The following is a 23915-nucleotide window of genomic DNA, read 5'->3' as shown; positions in this document are numbered from 1 at the left end:
CCGCCAGCGGTTTGGGGATTCGGGCTCCGGAGGCCCTTCTTCCCCGAACGCCGGCCCCGCCGCCTTCCTGAGAGGCGCCGGGCGTTCGGCGAAAAGAACAAAGAGCCGGCGCGGCGCTTCCACTCAGGCGGCAGCGTCCCTCAGCGCCTGCCCGCCCGCGCGCACGCGCCGCCGGCCCGGCCCGGCCGAGTCCCGCGGGCGCCCCTGCGTGGGGCTGGCTCGGCGCCTCAGAGGCCGGCGGGCCCTGTGATTGGACGGGAGCCCGCCTCGCGTCCCGCCAATCGGGGCGGCGCTTGGTTGGACAGGGGGGGCCAAATAAAAGCGATGGCGATTGGGCTGCCTGGTTTGGCGCTCGGTCCGGGAGCGTCCGACACCCACTGGGACGCAGAAGGCGGTGGATCCCCGGCGGCGGCGGCAGCGGTGGCGCGCGGGAGCGGCGCGCGGGAGCGGCGCGGGCTGGGGCGCGGGGCGCAGGTAACGCGCCGCTGTCGGGCCGGCAGGCCGGCCGGCCGGCGGGGCTCCGGAGCTCGGCGTGGGGCGGCGGCGGCGGCGGGACATCCCCGCTGCCGCTCAGCCGGTCCGGGTAATCCCCCCCCACCCCCACGAGCCGGCTTTCCCGGGGAGCCTCTGGGGCTCGTGGCGGTGAGAAGAGACCTCCCCTCACCCCCCTCGGAAAGGGCTGTGGGCCCGGGCCGATCCGCGCGACCCCCGCGGGCGGGCTGTGTGGGAGCCAGAGAAACGCGAGGCGGGAGCCCGGGCGGGCGCCGAGCGGAGGGTTTGCGGGGGGGGTCCCCTCGCGCGCCCGTTCCTCCCGAGGCGCCGGGGCCGGGCTGGGGGCGCTCGGGTGCCCGGGGCGGGCCGGCCGCCCGAGCCCCCGGTCTCCTTTGTGTGGAGCGGCACGGCGGCGGGAGCGCCCGGGTGGGACGGGACCCACACAAGTTGATGGGACCTCAGCGCCGAGTGCGCACTCAGAGACAAAGGACGGACTGTGTCTCGGGGGAGCTCGGCGCGAGTCAGGGGCAGTGACACCGGGGCCTGACAGCGGGCGGGAGAGGGGGCGTGGGGAGCGGGCGGGCGGGCTCGGCCCCACGCCCCCTCCCCGCGAGCGCGCAGGCTCGGCCCGGGGCCGCGGGGGCCGGGACGGCGCGCGGAGACCGGACTCGGGCGTCCGCGCTTGCTGACATTTCCGCCGAAAGCTGCCCCGGGGCCCCGGGGCCCCGAGCCCCGCTCGGACCAGGCGGTCCCCGGCCGCCTCTGTCGTCTCGGCGGGGCGCTCCGTTAAGTTTGAGGGGCGGGTCGCGCTGTTCTACCCCCCGCCCCCGCCCCCATCTCCGCGGTTTTGTTCGTTACGGAGGGCTTTCCGTCGAGTTCACGCGTCCTTGTGGGCCCCCCACCCCCATCTCCGCCTCCCCAAAAGTCGGTGCCTCAGGGTCACTTTGTGAAGAACGGGAGGGATCGAGAAGCGTGGTATTTTGGAAAACTTAGTGAACTCAACGCCTGGTGAATCCCCACTTTCTGAAGAATTATCATCTTCCAAAAAAAAAAACCTGTCCAGGCTGTTTTGGCCAACTCGTGTGAGACTGGCGACAGGTGCTAACGAAATCAGCTGTCATTTAGTGAGGAGAGATTGTTCCCCGAATCCCTAGGGGATGAACGGGGAAGAGATGGTACAAAGAGTTGGTCCAAAGAAAACGCTTATGCTAAATGTGTGTTTGAATGGTATGGTTAGCAATTTCTCATTAATTGGACTTGTTTTCCGTGAACAATAGCTTTGTTGAGTCAGAAAAGACTGGCTGCAGAAATGTTCGTTGCCTAAGAAATCGAACGTGTGCTGTCCGCAGTTAAGCTACTTTGTTTGTCGCACAGGATCTGTAAAATTTTAATTCATTTGGAAATAAAGATGTCTTTGGTATTTAAAAATGTTTTAAATGCTGCAGGGTTTGCTAGCTGGGTTTGAAAGGTCGTTATCAGCTTAATTTTGTGGCGTTTCAATGTCACATAAAACAACATTTAAAACAACAGTTTAAAAAAGCTTTTAAAAAACACTAATGCTAACACAGGTGAATGTAGTCTATACTTCTAGGGGGGTTTGAGATCGAGCGGGTGGGATCCTAACCCTTAGATCACTAGGGAGCTAGGGGGGTTGGTTGTGGAGTTTATTTTCTATTACTCCTTATGACCATTAGCAAATATTTTATGTTTGGAGATAAAATGTAGAGCAAGTGTGTAATCCTAACTATTGATCATTTTATTTGCAAGAAAACGAAAGTATTCAAGATAACATTTTAATTTCCTTTTCCTATTCCCTAAAGTTAGGAATAGATGGGGTTCTAGTCTTAGATATAAAGAATCCTATTCTCTTTTTGGAGGTGTGTGAGAGAATGTAATGTTTAAAGTCTTGGAAACACTTAGGAAAATGGCATCTTAAATACTAATTTTTGTGGAAAGTGAACGTATTCAAAGGAACGAAATTTAGAAACACTTAGGCACTCTTCTTCTTTGCATTGTTTTATCTGTTGATCTAATGTGCAACCTTCTATTTTACGGTTTCAAAAAAATGGAGACAAAGAAATGTAGTGTAAAAGTCTTACACATTTTGCAGTGTTCGACATCACTAAACTGACATTCCAGGTGCTGTTCCTAAGTATTGTCTACATTTATATTAGTTGTTGGTAATTATAAAAAGTCCTACTGATAATCTTGCCCATTGTTAGGAGGTGAGCTAGTTATGCAGATTTTGGCAGAAATTTGAATCTTTTAGAATACAAAATTCCAGTTTTCCCCATCTTGTGTACATTATATTTGATAATTACTATCTTTGTACTTGCCACAAGATTTTGTTTGAAAAGGTTTTTGGGGGAATTGGTTTTAAATTTTTTGTGTTTGAATTGAGAGTGTATTTAGTTTAAGTAGCAGTGATAAAAAACTATATTTGTTGATTTAGTATAGTTAGGCAAAGAAAAAAATCGCAAATTCGTTTATACCAGCTTTGCCTTGCATGCATATGTAAAAGTGATTATCTTTGTGTTGACCACTAAAAATGTGTAGGCAGATTTCCCCAGGTCACATGGAGATTTTCCAGGATATCCCCCATCCTTTGAGCTGGCATGCTCCAGGAGTCTGAATTAGTTTCTGACTTGGCCTAAAGAAGTGATTAAGAAAGTTGATCTGCTTTTTAAAAACTAACAGCAAGGAAAAATCCTATGACAAGCTAATGAATTCTGGAGTCAGTTGGAAATGATTTATGGATCTGCCTTGCAGTCTTTATGTCCATACAAATGAAAACATTTTCTGTGAATGATGAATTCTACGTGGGCAGGTGAAATGTGCAGTTTGGGGAGAGCAGAAGAGGAACAGCTTATTAAGTTCAGAGAAAGCTTCACCTGCTGGAGGCCTTCCATGTCTCTTCAAGGGCTTCGTTGGTATTCTTTACTATAGCCTGTATCCAATTGAAATCACTTGCTGGTGCCATCCCTCCCTTCCCTCTGAAGTGCCTTGAGGCAGAGGCTCTGTCTTAGTTTTCTTTGTGCACCTGAGTTGCTAGAGAGCAGGGATTAATAGTTGAATGAATAAAGGAAATCCTGAAAATGTAGGGAAATATTTTGACAAAGCAACTTGGAAAGCAAACAGGATATATTCATGTTGTGAAGAGCTTTGGAAGGTATTTTTCTCCCTGAGTGGCAGTGGTTACAAAGAAAAATAATTATCAAGGTGTACAAGTTCCATGGTTTCTCCTAATTATTAATACCCTAAGATACTGAAAATCGGATATACTTTAGATGTAACTGTTGGTTTTCGTATTTGGTATTTCAGGCAGCCAGAGAGAAGCTTGATGGATCGTCTGGATATACCTGGCATATAGTATCTGCTTAAATTGTGTTGAAATTGACCGAAATTTAGGGGACGAATATGTCTTTTAATCAAAAGGGGTTTAGTTACCATTAATGAGTTCTTGATTGGAATAACTTGAGCTAGGTTTTGAAGCTAAAACTGAAGAAAGTAGTGTTAGTGTAATTACTGATTGTTTATTGGGATGTAAATCCAATAATATCTCAAAAGGCATAGCTGATAAATTTGTAAGATGGTTGCACTGTTTTTCTTGCCATTGCACTGCTATGTGGTGCAAAAATATGACAAAACAAAGTGAAAAAAAAGACATTAATATTAAAGAGCCTACTGTTTGCCAGATGCTTCATTCGTTTGCTTGGTTTGTTTTTTACTGTGGTAATATTCACATCAGGTGCTTTGTTAATTCTTGCGAGAACCACCTTGGACTCATCAGCAGAGGTTTGGATAAATGAAACATGTTGTGTACATATAGTGGAATGTTCAGCAATTGAAGGAATGACATATTGACACATACAATAAAGTAGGTGAAACTTGCAAATGGTATGCTAAGGAGAATAAGCCAGACACACAAGGAAACAATTTATGATTCCATTTATAGGAAGTAGCTAGAACAGGCAAATTCACAGAGACAGAAGGTAGAACGAGGGGTTACCAGAAGCTGAGGGGAGATGGGAATGGGAAGTTAGTGTTTAATTGGGACAGAGCTGCTATTTGGAAGGTGAAAAAAACTTTGGACATGGAAGGTCAATGTTTTGAATGTGTTTAATGCCGCTGAATGGTGTGCTTAAGAATGGTTGAAATGGTAAATTTTATGTGTATTTTACTGTTAAAAGAACTTTAACAACAGCACACTCTGCAAACATTTACAGATAGTAAGCTTTGGTGTAGAGGGTTAAGAATTTGCCCAGGATTATCAGCTAGGAATTTGCAGGCAGGATCCAAACTTAGATTCTGTTTGGCTCCTATTATCAGCTTCATGTTATCTACTTGTCTTCTGGATGATTGAAGGCAATCATGGGTTCCAAGAAGAGTGAGTTTATTTGAATCAATCAGAAAATTATATTTAAAAGTAGATAAATTGTAGTTCAGACTGAACTGAACTGAATTGTAGTTGTATGGGATCTGATGCCCCAGACTAAGTAAAAGATGTCTTTGTGGATTTTTTTTCAGCCAGAATTCTAATAGAGTGCACTCTGAGGGGAAGATAGGAAAGCTTTGAGTGTGATCTTTGGAGTCATATAACTTGGGTACCCTGTCACATTGTCCTTGAAGTCTAAGTTCCTTGTGTGTAAATTGGTGTCTTAATGATAAGCGTTCATTCCATGAGGTTGTGGAGAGGATTAAATAAATGAATACACGTGAAGCTCTTAGTGAGTCTTTAATAAGTGAGTCTTAGTAACTGTGCCAGTATTATTTTTTAAAGACTAGATGTACGTTCTCATTCATGGAACTAAACACTTCCCAAACTTAAATATCTGTATATAAAGAAAATAGTGCCACATAGGATTTATCTGTTTACTTCTAATTGTCTGTTGTTTAAAAAAAGACAGTATGTATTCAATTTAAAATACTGACATAATTTAGATGTTTATCAAGTGAACATTTCTTGATCCCTGTAACCCCATTCCGTGTCCATCAACAGTTTGCTGTGTATTCGTCCCAAACTTCCCAGTGTATTCGCGCGAATATATTGGTTTGGCCAAAAAGTTCCTTCAGTTTTAAAAGTGAAAATAAAGACACATTTTTCCATGTTCCTCAAGGACTTTTTTGAGCAATGTATTCACATTTTGTTCTGCTGCCTTTTGCTATTTTCCAGGCAGCTTCATAGTTCTGTTTCCCCAAATCTTTTTATCTTTTTGAATAAAGAACTGTCTAGGTGCCTTTTATTGTGTTCCAGGGAATTGAAATTTTTTCCTTTAGGATAATGTTGTGAAGACTGAAATAAATGGGAATCCAAAGGTGCAATGTCTGACGAATATGGTGGATGAATCAGAACTTCCCACCCAAGCTGTAACAGTTTTTGCCTGGTCATCAAAGATCATGTGGTCTTGGGTTATCCTGACGGAAGATTATGGTTTGCTGTTGACTAATTCCAGACGCTTTTTGTGGAATGCTGCTTTTAGTAGTTGGTCTGATTAGGAGCAGTGGGTGCGTGCATGCCTAGTCGTTAAGTGGTGTCAGACTCTTTCCGACCCTGTGGACTGTAGCCCATGAGGCTCCTCTGTCCATGGAATTTTTCAGGCAGGAATACTGGAGTAGGCGGCCATTTCCTCCTCCAAGGGATCTTCCCGACCCAGGGATCGAAGTTGATTCTCCTGCATCTCCTGCGTTGGCAAGTGATTACCACTGAGCCACCTGGAAAGCCAACTGGGAGCAGTACTTGTTGGAATTAATCAGTTGCTTTTCTGAAAGAAGCTCATGATAGAGGACTCCTTCCAATCCCTCCATATACACAACTTCACCCTTTTTGGATGAAGGTTGGCCTTTGGTGTGGTTGGTGGTGGTTCATTTTGCTTGCCCCATGATCTCTTCTGTTCCACATTATTGTACAGTACCCACTTTTCATCCCCCGTCACAATCTGTTTTAAAAATGGAATGTTTTCATTATGTTTCAGTAGAGAATTGCATATGGAAATACAGTAAAGAAGGGCCCCTCTCCCCCTTAAGTGGAACCCAAACATCAAAGCGATTAACATAACCAAGCTGGTGCAGATGATTTTCAGGTATTGATTTGGGTATTTTGAGAATATTGACTATCTCTCGAGTGGTATAACATTGATCCTTCTCAGTTAACATCTTGATTTGATCACTGTCAACTTCATCTGGTCTACCAGACGGTAGAGCATTGTCCAGTGAGAAATCTCTAGCATGAAACTTTGAAAATTCCTTTTGATACTTTCAGTCACAGCACCATCTCCATACACTGCACAAATCTGTTTTTGTGTTTCAGTTGTGTTTTTGCTTTTCTTGAAGTAATAAAGCATAGTTTGCTGAAAATACTCCTTTTTTTCTTCCATCTTCAGTATTAAAATGGCTACATAAAAATTCACCAATTTTGGGACTTCCCTGGCTCTTCAGTGGTTGACTTTTTCCTTCCAGTGCAGAGGATGCAGGTTCAACCCCTGGTCTGGGAGCTAAGGGGTCCTACATGCCTCCAGGCCAAAAAAACCAAATCATAAAACAGAAACAGTATTGTAACAAATTCAATAAAGACTTTAACGAATGGTCCACACAAAAACATCTTTTATTAAAAACTTGACCAGTTTTGGTAAGTTTTTTTAAATGCACACTGATATGAGAGCTGTCACAGTACACTCTAACAAAATTGTTTTGAATGAAGTTAAGAACAACTAAGCACACTGCTAGAGCCAGAACGGACTTTTTGGTCAACCCGATATATTTATACGTGTATGTATGTATTTTACACAAGCAGGATTAAGTTATTTTGATATAAAACAATTATTTTAAGTCAGTACAGAGATCTGTTTCATTTTAAAAAGCTGGTATTTCTTTAACGCTTGCTCTGTAGTTAACACGGTTTTAAGTGCTTTCATTTATTTTGCACGGACACTGTAATAACAAGAAATGGAAGGATTAAGTTACTAGTAAGTGGTAGGTTACTGATTTGAATTTAGGCATTTGGGCTTCAAAGCCCTGATTTCTCAGCCTGGGGGTGTATGTTCGCGCACTTGTTTTTTGTTTTTGTAAGGCCCTGTGAGCTACCAATGATTTTAGCATTTCTTAAAAGAGTTGTAAAACAACAACAAAACCCCCCGAAGAATATGCAAGGCGACTGGCTGTGGCCTGCCAAGCCTCAAGTGCTTAACCACGTGGCTCCTTGCAGAAGTGTGCTGCCCTTTGCTCCAGGCTCTCAGGCTGTTGTTGGGTGGAATACTCCTTGTACCGCCTTCTGTGTCGTCAGGCGGTGAACCAGCTGTTTCTGTGGGTGCCGTGTTCACCCTCTGAGGGGGGAAATATCCTTACGGAGCTTTGAACTTCTGCATGAAAGCTTTCTAGAGGAAGAGCCTATGGTTCAAGATTATGCACGTTTCAGGTTTTAATAGCTGTTGCCCTGTTGTTTTCTAGAGAGGTGTCCGTTTTTTGGGGGTACAGAATCAGCTTTACTGAAGTGTAGTTTATATACATTAGGATCCACCATGTGAAGGGTATAGTTGGAAGAGTTTTGCCAGCTGTAAGCATCTGTGTGACTGTCACCTCAGTCACGATGTAACCTTGCTGCTGTTGCAGCGCTCTTCATGCTCCTTTCCCATCATTCTCTCAGCTGCCGATCCGATTTCTCCTGTTCTGTAATTTCATGTGAATCGAATTATGCAGGATATACTCTTCTGTGACTGGCTTCTTTGATCCAGCATGTTCTCGAGGTTTATCTGTGTTGTTGCTTGTTTCAGGAGTCACTATTTCTCAGTAGCAGTCCCTGTGTGAACATCCTGTGCTTTTTTTCACTTCACTACTCTCTGATCAGGCTGGTCCTTTTGGCTCTTGTTATAGTAAATCCTCTGTGACCATTTGGGCAGTCTTTTTGCAGATGGATCTTTTCCTTTCTCCTGGGTAGATTTGTAGTTGGACTGTGGCGTCACTTGGTAAATACTGATTTAACTTCATGAGAAACTGCCAGGCCATCTCCGCAAGTGATTGTGCCATCCTGCGTGGAGTCAGGGTGGTGTCTGTCTGGGACCTGTGGTTCCGCTCCGTCTTCACCAGTGTCCCATGTTGCTGTTGCTTAAGTCACTGGCATCTAATGAGTGCTGAGTGTTCTTTTGTGGTTTTGAGGTATATTTCCCAAGTGCTTATGGTGCTGGATATCTTTTCACATGCTTATCGGCCATTTGTGTGTACTTTTCTGTCAAACCTTTTGCCCATTTTAAAAATTGGTGTTTCTGTATTCTGGGTACACTGTCTCTGTCAGATGTATGTATTGGAAACGTTTCCTCCTTAATGTTTTCCAATTTTGTTCTCCAAATTTTCCTCTTTGATTTTGTGTATTTTTGACAATATATAGATCAAGTTAAGTAATAGCACTAGAAGCATAATTGTTTAAATTCAGTAAAATTGTGTGAAAACAAATTTGTTCTTAATTCACAAGTCATTTAGTTCTTGGTATAACACAGTGTCATGTTTGTAGAAACATGAACATGAAAAGGATATTATTTATCTTGATGGTGTTAGGTATGTGAGTTATGTGGCATGAATTTTAAACTTTGAAAGTGATAATATTTAATAATTCTTTAAATTTTCATTTGGAGTAGTTTGGACCTTTTCATTTTTTAGTGAATTAACAATTTGCTTTCATTTTTTCCTTCGGAGGATAAATGGGGAAATTAAAAGTGACTTTGATCTTAGAATCTGGTTATGTAGAAGTGATAATAAAATTGTCAAGCTTGGTCTACCTGTTTTGATAGTGAAGTAGTTTTTTGTTGTTGTTATATAATCAAATGTTTTTTCAGATTATATATACTTGATTTGTTCGCTGCTTTATTTCTGCAAGTATCAGTTCTTTTGCTCAACACCTGATTTACTCCCACAGTAATTTTTAGTTTTTCTTCACTGTACAAAATAATGTCTTTTTGACACTTTTTAAAAGCTTACTAGAAACATTTTGAAGTGCTAAGTATGAATTTAGTGTGCATAAATGCAACAGAGGAATAAAGACCATCCTGAGATGGTCTCCTCTGTAATAAAGAAAAAAAAGTGCCAGGGCTCCTGCTGGGTGTGGTGCACCTCTGCACGTGGGCTGTCTTCCATGGCCGTTGATTGCATGAGAAACTCCCGAAGCTGGTGTTCACGCTATCTCGGAAACAGCCTAACCTTTCTCGACTAGTCACACAGTGAACTAGCTGTTTTCTCAGGAGTTTTCTTGTACTTCTCCCCTGTTGAGCTCAGCTGGTCTTCCTTGTCTCCAGAAGCCTCACGTGGAGTTTGTGGTCTGTCCTCTTTCTGGAATCCCTTCTGTACTCTTGTAGCATCTCAAGCTGCTGTTCAGCCTTTCTCTCTCTCCCCTTCACTCAAAGCTCTGGTCTACTCATCTGCATGGTAGAGGTTAGAAAAAAGTCTTGTACATAGCAGATAGAAATAACATTTTGTGAAATTGGTTTAGGACCAATAAAATCGAAAACTTGGGCCTCTCTTCTCTAGCAGCAACTCAGTAAATAATCATTTAAATAGCACCCTAGCCTTTAAAGCTGAGCCTTCAGAAGTCTGCTCAAAAGTGAGTTTTATTCGTCTTTGCTGTGTATGTCACCCAGTGAACTTTGCTACCTGCTGTCAGGTACTATTATGCATCTTTAATTTATGTATCTAATATACTCTTGATTAAAGTTAGCTTGAGAAACCTGGAAATAAGTGAGGAATATAAAATAATGATTCTGCAAATTTATCTCAGGTTGGTCTTTATCTCTCTGTTGCATTTATGCACACTAAATTCATACATAGCATGTCAAGATGTTTCTAGTAAGCTTTTAAAAAGTGTCAAAAAGACAGAACATCATGACTGTTTTATCCATTTTAATGTCTTGGCTTTTGATACTAAAGACCAAGTGCTTTGTAAGCAAAACACAAAAAATAACAAAAGCCTAGTTGATTTCTTTAAGCATTGAAAGAATCTTGATCATCGTCAAAGCAGCTCTTGTATGTTTTTGATGCTGGCGCCTGAAGTGAAGTTTCACAGGTGCGTGAGTAGCTATCGTGTGTTTCCAGGTCATGGAACTAGCTATTGTTTACTTCGAGCCTGCTCTGTGCCTGATATACATGCAGCTGTAAACCAACCATTTTACTTTTGAAATTTGTTGAAAGTCATACATTATAATTATTCTAAAAAAATATAGCGTTTGCTGAATGAGAAGATAGTTATCTGTTCTTTGAATATTCTAAAAGGCTCTATTAGGGTGAAGTTAACCATCGTTTACCAGAAGGATGGCCATCTAAAAGCAGTTGTGTTTCCTTGGCAAGTAGCTTCGTGGCCCTCCACTGCTAAGTGACTGAGATGAGCACACAGACTGAGCAGCTTGTGATCACTGGGGGTCTACCACGTACCTTTTCATAGGTAAAGAAATAGGAACTCGGTGGAGGTAAGTAACTTGCCTGAATTCATACGACCAGGAGGACAGAGGTCCCTTCGAGGATAGGGTTTTGCTACTTCTAGGCTTCTTAGCTCAAATACTGAGATGCTAGGTGGTTCACTTCTGTAGGCACTTATGTCTGTTTCTCTGGAGACTGAGAAATACTGGACTTGAGTTTATATTACCTTCACAGGTGATTGTGATGCTTCCTAGCTGGCATTTGAGTTCTGTGCACTTCTCCCATTCCTAAAACATCTAATGCTAATTATAAGCTGGTTCCCTGGTAGCTCAGAAGGTAAAGAACCTGCCTACAGTGCAAGAGACCTAGGTTCTATTCCTGGATCAGGAAGATCCCCTGGAGGAGGGCATGGCAACCCACTCTAGTATTCTTGCCTGAAGAATCCCCATGGACAGAGGAACCTGGTGGGTTACAGTTCATGGGGTCGTAAAGAGTTGGATCCAACTGAGTGACTAAGCACAGCACATGATGTTATAGTAATAAAATAATTAAATAGGCAGTATAGTTTGGTAACACATACTGGAGATATCAGTGGTTGTAAATAATACTTGAAGGGTTAGGCATTTTCTGGTGCTTCAGCAGCATGTTATATATTCATCATAACCCTTAAGTGTAGGAAGGCCGTGAAAAGACTTAGAGCTCCTCATGACCCCTATCTCCTTTACTTCCATGTTGGCCCCAGACTAACTGCTTTTTTAAGCGAGAGAATGAATTTCAGGGTGGAGATGAGCCCCAGAAGTTTCTGAAGGGTCTCTGAGGAGTCTTGTCCATGAGCTAAAGAAATGGCACTGACGGACATGTTTATCCCCTTGTGGTGGACACGAACCCCAGTGCTGAAATCTCCAGGTAAGGGTTACTTGATTGTAGAACGCCTGGAAATTCTGAGAGGGTCTGTAAATACTTGGGCATTAGTAGTTTGAACTGCCAAGTCCATTTTATGATACTGTCTTCGAATATAGGGGAAACTGGGGGACTTCCCTGGCGGTCCAGTGGTTAACGCTCTGTACTGCCATTGCAGGGGACGCAGGTTCGATCCCTGGTCAGGGAACTAAGACCCTACTTGCTCTGTGGTGCAGCCAAAAAGAAAAAAGAATATAGAGGGAATTTTGTTTGGGGATTAAGACATAGAGTCAGTGTGTCAGGTGACAATAGTATGTTGGCAGAATTGCCCGTGGAGAGTTTCTAGAAAGATATCACAGAAACCTTCTCTTTAGGCCCCAGAGCAGCCGGTTTTCCTCCAGTGTCCTCCAGTGTGTGCACAGATTGCCGTCTTTCTGTTGAGCACACTTGCTGGTTTGCACGGGGGCTCATGCTGTGTGGAAAGCACTGGAGCCCGCGCGGCTGACTGGCGTCAAGGCCTTGCAGGGCCGGCTGGCATGGCAGCATCCTGTCACCCGCCTGATGCTCACCAGGGTAACTTACCTAACGTGGGCTTCTGTGAAAACTTTCCCCAATGTGTGTTGGTAAACGGGTACTGGATGTTGGCTTATTTGAGATATGATTTAGAATAGACTTCCTCTAAGGAAGTATCAGAAGGAGTTTTGAAGAAATGCGTGTCCCACGCCCCGTCCTTGGATTACAGTGAGTTGTGGGTCAGTTTCTGGTGCATCAGTTTTTGTTCTGTTTCCTCTCCAACAGTGTCTTGGTAAACTGAGTAGTACCTAACAGAATGAAAGGTTTAGCTCATAAAAACAGGTTTTGTACAGTTTTCAAAGAAAACTTCACCCTGTAGATGTCAGTTTAGCTAATCAATCTGTTTTGTCTGTTGTCCCAGCAAACTGTTTAAGACCTTTATGATAGTTCAGTTTTCCACCTGGTGTAAATTTATATGCCATTTCTTTTCTAAGACATGTCTATCGAATAACACAGGAATGCTGGTCTGTAGACTCTGGGGTTTAGTTTACTCTTCTGCTGAAAGGGAGATGATCTGACTTTTGTAGAAAATACACTACTGCAGAGTCTACTCACTTTTGCTGAAACAATCCAGTTAATGTTTTCTATCATTCACCTAAGACTGCTACATTACTGTAGTTTTCCTGTGCCTTTTTAGCTGGGCTCAAACCAGGGCTACAAATGTGATCTGAATTTTTAGTTTCTCTTATCAGCAGTCAGGGCACATTTGTTTCCTAAAAACTTACTGATACAAATGCCGTTCACAGTACTTTTTCACCTGTAGTTGTATGTACTAGTGATCGTGTGTGCTGTGATCTGAAGTTCAGGCACGAATGAGCCTGTTGTTTCTTGTGAACTTGTGTCACTTACCGTGTTAGGCACTTTGAGAATGTTTTATAAATTGATTTTAACTGGTGGATAGTACCTCTATTCCTGGCTTTCCCAAGTCCTTCAAATGAAGTTTCAGAAATTTCATTTTCGTAAATTTTCACACGTCTTTTGGGAGGACTGTTTGGATGCAGCAGTAGTGAGTTTGTGTATTTTTGTTACTTGTTTCTCCCTTTTAAATAAAAACAGAGGCATGCTAGAAAGTGAAAAGGGACAAGATATTTACTTTTATCTTTCTCTTACTTGGGTAGGGCAAAGTGTGAGTGAGTATGTGGGGAGTTGGTCAGAAGGGTAGGTTCGTTTGGGGGAAGCAAAGCGGGGTGTTAGAAGAGACGGTGACGAGGGATGATACCTTCCTATGAGGGTGAAGGGTAGGACAGATGGATGAAAGCAAGCAATTTGTTTAAGACAAATTTTGTTAACGTTAATCCCCTAATTTGGCACAGATGTACGGCAGCCTTTTGAATCCTGTAGTTAACAGTTACAACGAAGTATCCCTCATTAAATATTTTTAACATAGATTTAAAATGTTTTTATTTATTTATTTTTGGCAGTGTTGGGTCTTCATTAGTTGTGGCGAGCAGGGGCTACGCTTGCTGTGGTGCGGAGGCTTCTCTCGTTTTGGAGCACGGGCTCCAGGGTGTGTGGGCTCAGTAGTTGTGGCACATGGACTTAGTTGCCCCATGCATGACATGTGCGATCTTCCTGGACTAGGGATCAAACCTGTGTCCCCTGTAATGACAGGCAGATTCTTGACCACTGAGTCACCAGGGAAGCTCTCACAGAGATTTTTGTTTATCTTTTTTTTAAATTGCAAAAATGGTGATTTCTAGACTTTCATTCTTACAAACTTGTCTTTTAGGACATATAATTTGAATATATGCCAGCTCCAGGCTCTCTGCTAGGCAGATGAAAAGCTGGGGTACTGTTGTGATTTCTGATTCATATGGTGTCTTGGATATACTTGTTCTCCAAGTGTGCTCTTTGGGCCGCAGGGAGTGGGACTTCCCTGGTGGTCCGGGGGCTGAGACTGCCCTCCCAGTGTGTGGGGTCAGGGAGCCAGGACCCACATGCAGCAACTAAGACCTTGATCCAGCCAAACAGATATTAAAAAAAAAAAATTTTGGTAATAATTGAAGATGTTACATGTTGCCATCTGTTCCAGTGGCAGAAAAGCAGTGGTAGACAAGGACTGTTGGCACTGTAGCACCTGGAGTTGAAAAAAAATGTTTTTTTGAGAATGTCCTCGATGAAGTGAAAAGAGTTACTAACTTTATATACTCTTGATCCTGAGTGCACACATCTTAATATTCAGTGCCGCAGGATAGGAATGTGCATACAGGGCTTTGACGCTGCCTGAGTCCAGCGGTCTCTGGGAGCCGCACTTATGTGATGGAGTTCCAGGCTGCACCAGCTGCTTTTTTCACGCGGAGCCATTTTCACTTGAAAGAGGGGTTGACAGACAGTGATTATTCCAGCTTGGGTATGGGGCAGACGTTTCTCAACAAAGTGAGCCTGCCACTTACTTGACAGAGAACAACTGACCGTTATTTGTTTGGCAGTGGCAATGTTTGAGTTTTCGAGCAAAAATTAGAATTTTTAGAAAACTTGGTATCCGTCATAGTGAGGTTGACAGCTTTTCCAATAAATACTTAAAGACTTTTCTGATGACATCAGTGGATTTAACAAATAATGCTTTTTTGAAATAGTGAACTTATGGAAAATCTGCATAACTCAGTGAACCAGTGTTTTCCAAATTGAGGAAATGATATTATAAAGTCACGCATGGGTTAAAGATGCAGCCAAAGGAGACAGACCAATGAATGTTAATGTAGCAGGGTAGGAACGTTTATTGATACAATCTCAGATTCCTCATTGTAACGGATCTTTTAAGCAACAGCCGATGCTTACTGAAGGATAGAGGTTGTCTTGAGGAAAAGCAGCTATGAGGTTGAATCACAAGCTGCTCTAGTCACTTTTCTCTTAAAACAGTTCTGGAGTAATGTCCGAGCATGAGATTGCCCATGAGCTCAGAAGCCATGCAGACGCCCTTCCCTGCTGTAGCTCAGATATTTGTTTGGGAAGGGATTTTCTTCAACCAAAACAGCATGTTGGAGCAGATTGAATGCAGAAGCAGATATGGGAATCCAGCTGTCTTCTATTAAGACAGATATTTAAAGAATTGGCAAAAATGTAAAACAGTACCCCTCATTAATTTTTTTAAAGAGGAAAATAGTTTTTTAAAAATAAAATGTGTTATATTAACATTTTATAATAACATTACATGTTATTAACATGTGACAGACTTGCTGTTATTGTTTTTTAAATAAATGTTTTAAAACTTTCTCAGTTTTAAATTTCTAATATGAAAAATATTAGTAGCTACACCCTATATAAACTCAAGGGGCCCTAAGACCCTTTCAGCTTATGAGTGGTGTCGTGTTTTCTGTGAACATTCTGCCCGCTCTTTGTGCTGGTTGACTGCTATGTAAGTAATTAATGTCTAAATCTGGACCTACATTCAGATTCTTAGTGGTTGCAGTGGCTAACTTAGGGCTTCTTAATCTCTTTTGCTCCATTTTTTCTCCGCGTGAGTGCATCAGGCTTTTAAATGTGAGAATGTCTCTTGCTGTCTTTTTTCTCCATTCACACTACTACCAACCCAGGCAGAAGTCCTTGTCACTTTATTCCTAAATTACTTCAGTAACCCAGTTTCTAATATATTTTTCAAGTTGAGTGCAACTGTTGGGTTGAGTTTAGTTTTATTTATATGCTCCCTAAAAATGTACAGATATAAACATCTTATGGTATAACCAAAGCAAATTGACAGATTCAATACAGACAGTCCAATCAGCAACACATATTTAATGATGGCTGTTTTGTTAACATGAATGAATAGCCAATCTCTTTCTTTAATTTGGCTTAATACTAACAAAGAGAGCATGTATGTGTTATAAAATGTTGTTGACTTTTAGTCTTTGTTTGTTGAGGATAACTGACCTAGTGGTTAACCTGAGCTGTGACAACTAGCAGTCCTTGAATGCCAGCTTTAATGCCAGTTGGAAATTCTGTAAAGCTGTGTTGATCACTGGAGCATTGTGGAGTTACTGAAACCTGCTTTGCACAGATACTGAATAAGTTATTTTTGGAGTCTTTACTAGAAAATATTGTTGCATATTTTACAAGTGGGTTGGTGGGAACAGAATACAAGTTGGTGAGCTCTCTGCGTCCCGCGGGCTTGCACCCCGCACAGGGTGCTGAGAGCCTTAGCAGGGTTCCTTTGTTTGCTCGCCCTAGCAGACCTGGCTCACCTTACTTTCTTGTTTGGTTGTTTTTTTCCACAGCCCTCAACACCATCCATCTTACACACTAAACATTTTTCTTTGTTTTTGATTTGTTTCCATCCCAATAGACTAAGTTCTGTAAGGTCATAGATTTCTGTCTGTTATTTATTTCTAAGCCTTCCGTTCCTACAAGGGTACCTAGAATGTGCTAGATATTGAATGACTCGGTGAATGTGTATTAGCACTTCTCTATTAAAACCCCAAACTCAGATGCTCTTTTCTGTGATCGGTGTTTACTGCTGTCTCCCAGCTGGGTCAGACATGCTTCTCTGTTCATCCTGAACACAACTTGTTGTACACAACACCTGAATTGTATAGAACTGTTTGATTTCTTTGATCAGTATGTGCATAATCGGTAGAACAATTACTTTCCTTGGTTCAGAGTCTGTATTTTTATTAATATAGCCTATAGCCTGGATTATCTTTTTAAGTAGACACCATAAGTTCATATGGAGATTCCCCCCCCTTAAATTACTCAAGTGATGTCTGAGTTTTTAAATAATAGAATTAGATGTAAGAATTTCCCCCTCAAATTCCATCTTTGTGAATTTTTTGTTTTTTCCAATTTAACATTTTACATAGCATTTTAATTTCTAATATATTTCTGTTCTGTTTATCATCTAAAAAAGTAGGTGCCTACTTTTAAAATGAAAGCTTTTAGGTTGTATAACTTAATTTTCTTCTTTAAAAAAGAAACTTTATTTTGAAATAATTTTAGATTTCTGTAATCATGGTATATTTGTCAGAAATTAGGAAACCGTTATTACATTACTGTTAACGAACCTGGAGACTCTGTCTGGATATCCCCGGGTTTCCTGCTTAGTTCTTACTCTGCTGCAGGACACCAGGTTGTGTTCGGCTGTCTCCTTAATCTCTTGCGATCAGTGACAGTTTCTCAGTCTTTTCCCTGTTATCATAACCTTGTTTATTGGTCCCGTGTTTGGTGGAAATATCCTTCAGTTTGGGTTGATCCATTTTTTTAAGTAGCAACTGAAGTGACAGGTTGTGAGGTTTAGGGGAAGATACGAGTTGTATGTGGCAGGTGTCATGGGGTGCGAGCAGAGCGTGAGCTAATAATAACCCTGACGGGGGTATTGCTGGTCTGCACTGGGACCCCGCCCACCCCGATTTTGGAATTCTGCGTAAGGAGGACTTGCCCGCCACCCCTGTTTACTTATTTACGCTCTCACTTTACTCTCTCAGACTCCTGGGTACTTGTTAGTTTGGTTGTAATGCTGTTGTGATTTTATTTGCTTCTAAAACCCCTGCACCTCTGGCCCCTGGGAGTCCTTCAGTCTGATTCCTGCCTTTCCTCCTCAGAGCATTCCCTTCCTTTCTGCTGGAGGCTTTCCTCCTGGTTTCCTGGTCCCAGCCCTCGAAAGGCCCTCTGCTCAGAGCCCGGCTTCCTTGTGCCAGCAATGGGATTCAGGGGGAGAAGACGTGGGGTCCTGCTGCTGGGCTCTGCGGCCTGGGGAAGGCCCCGCCCGCCGGCTCACCCAGGGATGCTCTCCGTCTCTCCGAGTTCCCGCTGCTGTCCCTGATTCTGGTCCGTCTCCGCCTCTTCCTTGTTTGGCCCTGGCTCCCCAGGAGAAAACAGCTACAGGACAGTGCTTCTGCCCAGTTCTTTTCGTCCTCAGCTGCCTTCTGTCCGGTCGAAACACAGATTTCCACAGTTTCCTAGGTGGGCTCCTTTAGCCCACCTCTTTCCGTGGGCTTATCTCCTGAGGTTTCAATTCTCTTGGATTCGCTGTGTGGTCTGCATTCCTTCCTGAGATCCGTGGAGTCCTGTTCTGTTCTTATTTACTTGCCTACAGCCTCCCATGTGAGAAAGTGACTTTTCACATCCATCTGTCACCTTTCTCTCTGGGTGTCATATCCTCCTCTCCCTCACCTGCGGGTGATGGTGGCAGGACCTCCCTGGTGCTGCGCCTGCTCTGACAGGCACTGGGCAGTGCCTGACCTGAGTGGGCTTCTCAGGACAGCTCTGTGACCTGGACGCTCCTCAGGGTGTGAGGACAGGGAGGCACCAAGAGATGTGGGAACCTGGCCAAGTTCTCACACAGCTGGTTCTGGGAGAACTGGGTCCAGCCCAGGGAGACTGGCTTTGCAGGCCGTGTGCGCGCCTCTGTTTAAGTTATGGGTGGATGTGGAGAGTGTGCTGCCCACATCGGTGCCCCGCGCCCATAACCAGTGCTGTTACTCACCAGGGCACCCTTCTGCACAACTGGGGCCGGGGGTGACATGTAGTGGTATCTGCTCGTTTTCATGAACCCACTGAATTGGGGCGCAGGCAGCAGCCCCACGTGCCTGCCTCCCTGGACGCCTTGCTCCCAGTCTCCTTGTGGGGTTTTCTGTGAAGCTCCTCAGGCGTAAGACTTACTTCCCTTGGTAAATTTTTATGTCTTACCAAAAGTTAACATCTATAAGTCTAAGTTCTCCTAATCCTAAACTACAAAATCTTATTTACCATTAATTTACTTTTGAGTTTATTGAAACAGTGGTTTTTAACTTAAAAAGATAAATAAAATTGGTAAGTGAGACTTCGAGTTGCCCTCAGAAGTGTTTTAAATATAAAAGCACTATTGAAGATTGGTGATTTTTCAAACTTGGCAGTTTTCTTTAGGGAAGGACACTGAGAGTGTCGCGTAGTAGTACTTAAATGTTGTTGAGTTTGGATTTCACCTTCCTTAGTCGGGTCTTCAGTTAGGAGTCAACGTTAAGGCAATTAGTTGAGAAGGATAAGTAGTGCACGTAACTTATAATTTTCTTTAGACAAGTGGAAGCACAACTCCGGTGAGTGGATGGCAAATGACTTGATGTGGCAGATCCTTGGGAATGAAGAGCCTTTTAAAGAAGGGCGTCAGGGCACTGAAAATGCCTAGGGAGCCTTTTTTTTTCTTTCTTTCTTTTTTTTTTAAGTCCTCAGTCATCCTCAGCTGAGTAAGGAGGGGCAGGAATGTTACCTTAGGTAATAAAGGCCCCACACAAGTGGCCGAGGGCTGGACCTGATAAACAGGAATGAGATTCCTGGGCTGTGTGGCCCAGTCACTGCAGGTGAGGTGTGTCTTGGTGTCTACCGTAGAGGGCAAGGGCGGAGTAGGTCTGCTCCTGGGGCTGCTGCTTATGGACCCTGAGGACATGGGGCTGGAACCTGTTTTCTGTTCATTCATCGCAGTCCTATGAATATACCTCAGATCCCTTCTGTGTCTCATGTGGCAGAAAGCCTAACCCAAAACAATTGAGGTTTGGTTGATTCATAAAATAGACTCTGAACTATGTATAATCTTACTTTATTTAATCTATGTATTTGTAGTCCTGACAGGCTGTACGACATTGTATTAAGGTGTGGATAGACCCCTGCCATACCCTGGTCTGTCTCTTAAATTAAAGCATAAAACTGTTGTTTCGGTGTCATTGTATACAGGTGGACTTGAGCTATATCTGCTTTGAATAAGAGAAGCTATTTTATTTTCTGGGATAAAAATCATATTTCGTGTCATTTCATCTGTGGGACTAAACAGGTCTTTTGAGTGAGACATTTAAAAACTGGATTTCTCACACATCCCCATCCATTTAGTAGCAAGTCATTTTAATGAAAGTTCCTTTCTGCCAATCCACGAGTACTCCAAGTGCTATCTTAGTTCTCACTGGGCTGAGATGTGGTGGGAAGGAGTCAGAAGGACTCATTTGTCTGCTTTCAGGGCGGGAAGGGGCTGGGGGAGCTCGAATTTGAAGGCTTCTGCCTGCCGGGCCGTAGAGGTGGGTGGGCCTGCGGGGCTGGGTGTCTGCAGCCAGCTAGCTGTGGGGGGTGCTGGTACCCAGTTTGTTTGGATGAGGTCTCAGGCAAGAGCAGCTTCCTAAGGGAATCTGGAGGCTCCGGGTTTCCGCTCAGGGCCTCTTGATTTGTTGCTGGGCAGGTGGACCACAGGGCCCTGGCTGCCCCTGAGACTAGGCTCCTCCCAGGTTTCTCAGGATGGGGTGTCTCCCCTCCCTTCCTGTGCTCAGCACGGCAGCCCCCCTTCCTTTCATACCTAGTGGCACAGCGGCTCGTGATCAGCACATGATAGTAGACCTGCGTTTTGGTTTTATTGTTTGTTTTAAAATCTGTTTGTCAGGGACCCAGCCAGGCCCTGGGGTTTTACAAAGGAGAAAAACTGTTCTTGAGATTGAGGAACCTCCAGTGGGGATGAAGTGGAGAGAAGAACATGAAAATGTGATTTTAATGTGTTGTCAATGCTGAGGGAGGGAGCTTGTTTTATGTAAAAAACATCCTTCTAATGGTACCTTAAGTTTTGTTAATTTTTTCATGGTTCTGCCTGTTTATCCCTATACTTTTGAGGAACAGTCTGTATACTTTTGTTATCCTAATTCAGAGGTCATGAACCTTATATTTGGATAATTTCCCCTAAATGAATCGTGGTTTTCTTTTCCTGTCTATTGTGCATATTTACCAGATCATTCTATGGCTTAAAAACCTTCATTTTCATTATTTGGGAGAGCTTTGTGAAATTTATAAACGTGGAAACGTATCTACACATGCCCTCTTACGGGTGGTTGGTTCCAAACCAGCTTTGAAGTGTCCTGTTGTTGATTGTGAGACTTGGTAATTTAGTTACAGCTTTGGTTCTGTCCTAACAGACTTTTCTAGAGGTGTTCTTACTAATGATAGAAACATCTGGAAGATATCCCAGGGTTGAAAACATGAAGTGCTAATGATACCTTTTCACCACGACAGAAAAAATGCACCTTATAGAACCGTAGTGATAGCCGTGTTGGACATCAGAGAGGACAAGAGCCAGGCTCCCGGAGCAGGTTCATCGGACTTGGCACCACCACCACCTCTGGGGAGGAAGAATTTGTGGAGGCGGCAGTGGTGATGAGTTTATGAGCTAATGAAGCAGTGATAATCCCTTTTTACCTGAGGTTTCCCCCTTTTGGGTAGGCCTCTGAAGTGCTAAATATCTTAAAATAATTTGCATAGAATCACCTGAGCCCATCCGTTACCTAACCACAGATATGAAAGCAAAAAACTGCCCCAGAGTCACCTTTTGAATACAGCTCTAGCTTCTCCCAGACTCAGGCGCCCTCTGGCCCTGCCTCACCTTCTTCCTAACTTCTCCTGGGGTTCTTAATTTCTGCCAAGGTGGGGTCGGCTGTGGCGATTAGTCTCCTCAGCTCCCAGGAGTGTTCCACGCAGCACCCCAGGCAAGGGCGCACTTTGAACCTCATTCAGCTGTCTATTTGCAGTCCTGCAGGCTCTTCATTCTTCTCATTCCCTCGGTTCCTGTAGTCGGGCTCTTCACCTGTGTGGGGCGTGATTTTTCTGCCGCGTCTGCTGGCGCCCCTACCACCCCTGGGCTCCTGCTCTTAGTGCCTGCTCTCTGTGCCTCTTGAAATAGCCTCAGCTATTAAAGTTGAGCTGTCACTGTTCTGCCACTCCTTACTTGACTCCCCCACCCTCAACCCCAGTACTTTTTCGTGTTTATCTCGTATTGTGAAGTCTGTTCTTTCAGGCCTTCTTAGGTAGGTTATAAGCTCCACATGGCAGGTTCTGTGATCCATTCATCTTTATATGTTCATCGCTCAATTCTTACTAGTCATTTATCCCTTGCTCTCTTTTGCTCTTCTTTCAGCTTGAATCATACACCATTGGCTTTGTCTGTCATGGCTTGGTGGTGGAATATTCCTACAGAAAGTTCCCCTGACCTCTGGGCTCCTTTCTTTCTCTGATTCCTCTCCTTAGGCATTTTCTCTGTGCCTGAGGGCTGTATGTAAACGGGTAGCTGAAACCCTGCTCGGTTACTCAGGCCAGAAAGCCATCTTCTGCAGATGGAAATCCTTTCCTTGCTCTCCTCCCCGGTGTGCTTGTACAGGCTGCGTCTCCCACCTGGCCACACTTCCGCTGTCCAGTCTTACCTGGCCTCACCTTTGCCTTTTGCTCTCCTGCAGCCCTTTCTGTCGCTGCTGCCACCAGCTGGCCCCTCCAGAGTGGACATCTTCCCTCCCCTTGACTGAAAACCCTCCATGACTTTCCACTGTGCTTAGAAAAAGTAGAGCCCAGATCCCCAGCGCAGCCCCTTTGCGCCATCCACCAGACGGCTATCCTTCTAATCTTTAGAAGATACAAGTACAAACTTAGCACTTGAGAAAGTATTCTAGAAGAGAACACTTGTTAGATTCTGTAGTGTGAGTTGGACACCTGGTGGACCGCAGGCTGAGCCCATGTTTCACATAACTGGCTTCCAGGGCCTCTGGGTCCCTGCCTTCTCTGGGAGGCCCCATGGGAGGAAAGTCTGGTAAAAACACAGACTTGCATCACCGTGTTGAAGGTGAGAAGCGTGGTTGAAAGTGCACATAGAGGGAATACTTTAATTTGTACCTGTATCATATATTGTTCTCTATATTTTGTACCTTTAGTGCTGTATGTAGATTTTACTTCTGTTTTGGATTTCTCTTTTCCAGTCATTTATTTGTGCCTACATCAGCTAATTTAATGATGAAAAACTTAGAACATGTGTCTACATTTTTAATTCACTCCACAAGTGTGAATCTCATAGCTCCTTACTGTATATAATTAACTCCTGTAATGGGTCATGTTTTGGTAGAATGACTGCAGTTTAGGAGTGGAATATCTTTGTAAGTAAAAATGTCTTTGAAAAGTTATGCTAAATAAAAATTTATACCTGGAATGAAATGTTTTTAAGGACTTCACAGCACAGAACAAGTGAGTACCCTCCTTGCAAATACCGAGAGCGTAATTATGTGTCATTTCTTTGGTTGGTGGTTAGTTTGCTGGGGGTTAAAACACAAGTGATCATATTCAGGCTGGTCAGATCAGCGATTTTAATATGAAACCATTGCTTTTAGAATAATCATGGGCCAGACTGGGAAGAAGTCTGAGAAGGGACCAGTGTGTTGGCGGAAGCGCGTAAAGTCAGAGTACATGCGCCTGCGGCAGCTCAAGAGGTTCAGGCGCGCTGACGAAGTCAAGGTACCCTCTGCCTCCTGGGAGCACGCGGTGTACAGCCCCTCAAGATAAGTTTTAGTTTGAAGGGAAAATGGCCTTATTTACTATAAGAGAAATGGAAACTTGAAAGTTGAGGTCCTTGGTCTGTCTTAACTAACATAAAAATTGTACCATGCACATAGTGAAATGATAAGTTTTTAGTCTAATTTTGCCTACTTGGCAACCACCATCTTTTCAGTATAGCTTTGTGTACTGCATGAGAAGACCCAGGATCCAAGCATAAAGGGTGTTTCATGGTACTGTGTTCCTGAAGTCTTTGTAATTAAAGAAGATACGTACACAGTTAACAAAGGACAAAAATGATTTCTTATTCCCTTTCC

General features: G+C 43.6%; 1 protein-coding gene across 1 annotated transcript in view; it reads left to right on the top strand.

Moving 5' to 3' along the window:
- The first annotated feature begins 455 nt into the window (after nt 1-455).
- Nucleotides 456-23915, top strand: part of EZH2 (enhancer of zeste 2 polycomb repressive complex 2 subunit) — a 56611-nt gene continuing 33151 nt past the window's right edge. Inside the window, exons 1-2 of the mRNA XM_052638459.1 lie at nt 456-474; nt 23436-23559. Of these exons, the coding sequence (XP_052494419.1) occupies nt 23443-23559 (117 nt within the window). The 5' untranslated portion in view covers nt 456-474; nt 23436-23442. The remainder of the gene's footprint in view (nt 475-23435; nt 23560-23915) is intronic.

This window comes from Budorcas taxicolor, chromosome 4 (assembly GCF_023091745.1).
Source record: "Budorcas taxicolor isolate Tak-1 chromosome 4, Takin1.1, whole genome shotgun sequence".
NCBI classification, from domain to species: domain Eukaryota; kingdom Metazoa; phylum Chordata; class Mammalia; order Artiodactyla; family Bovidae; genus Budorcas; species Budorcas taxicolor.
The sequence above is the reverse complement of the archived record's forward strand: the minus strand, read 5'-3'. Positions and strand labels throughout refer to the sequence as shown.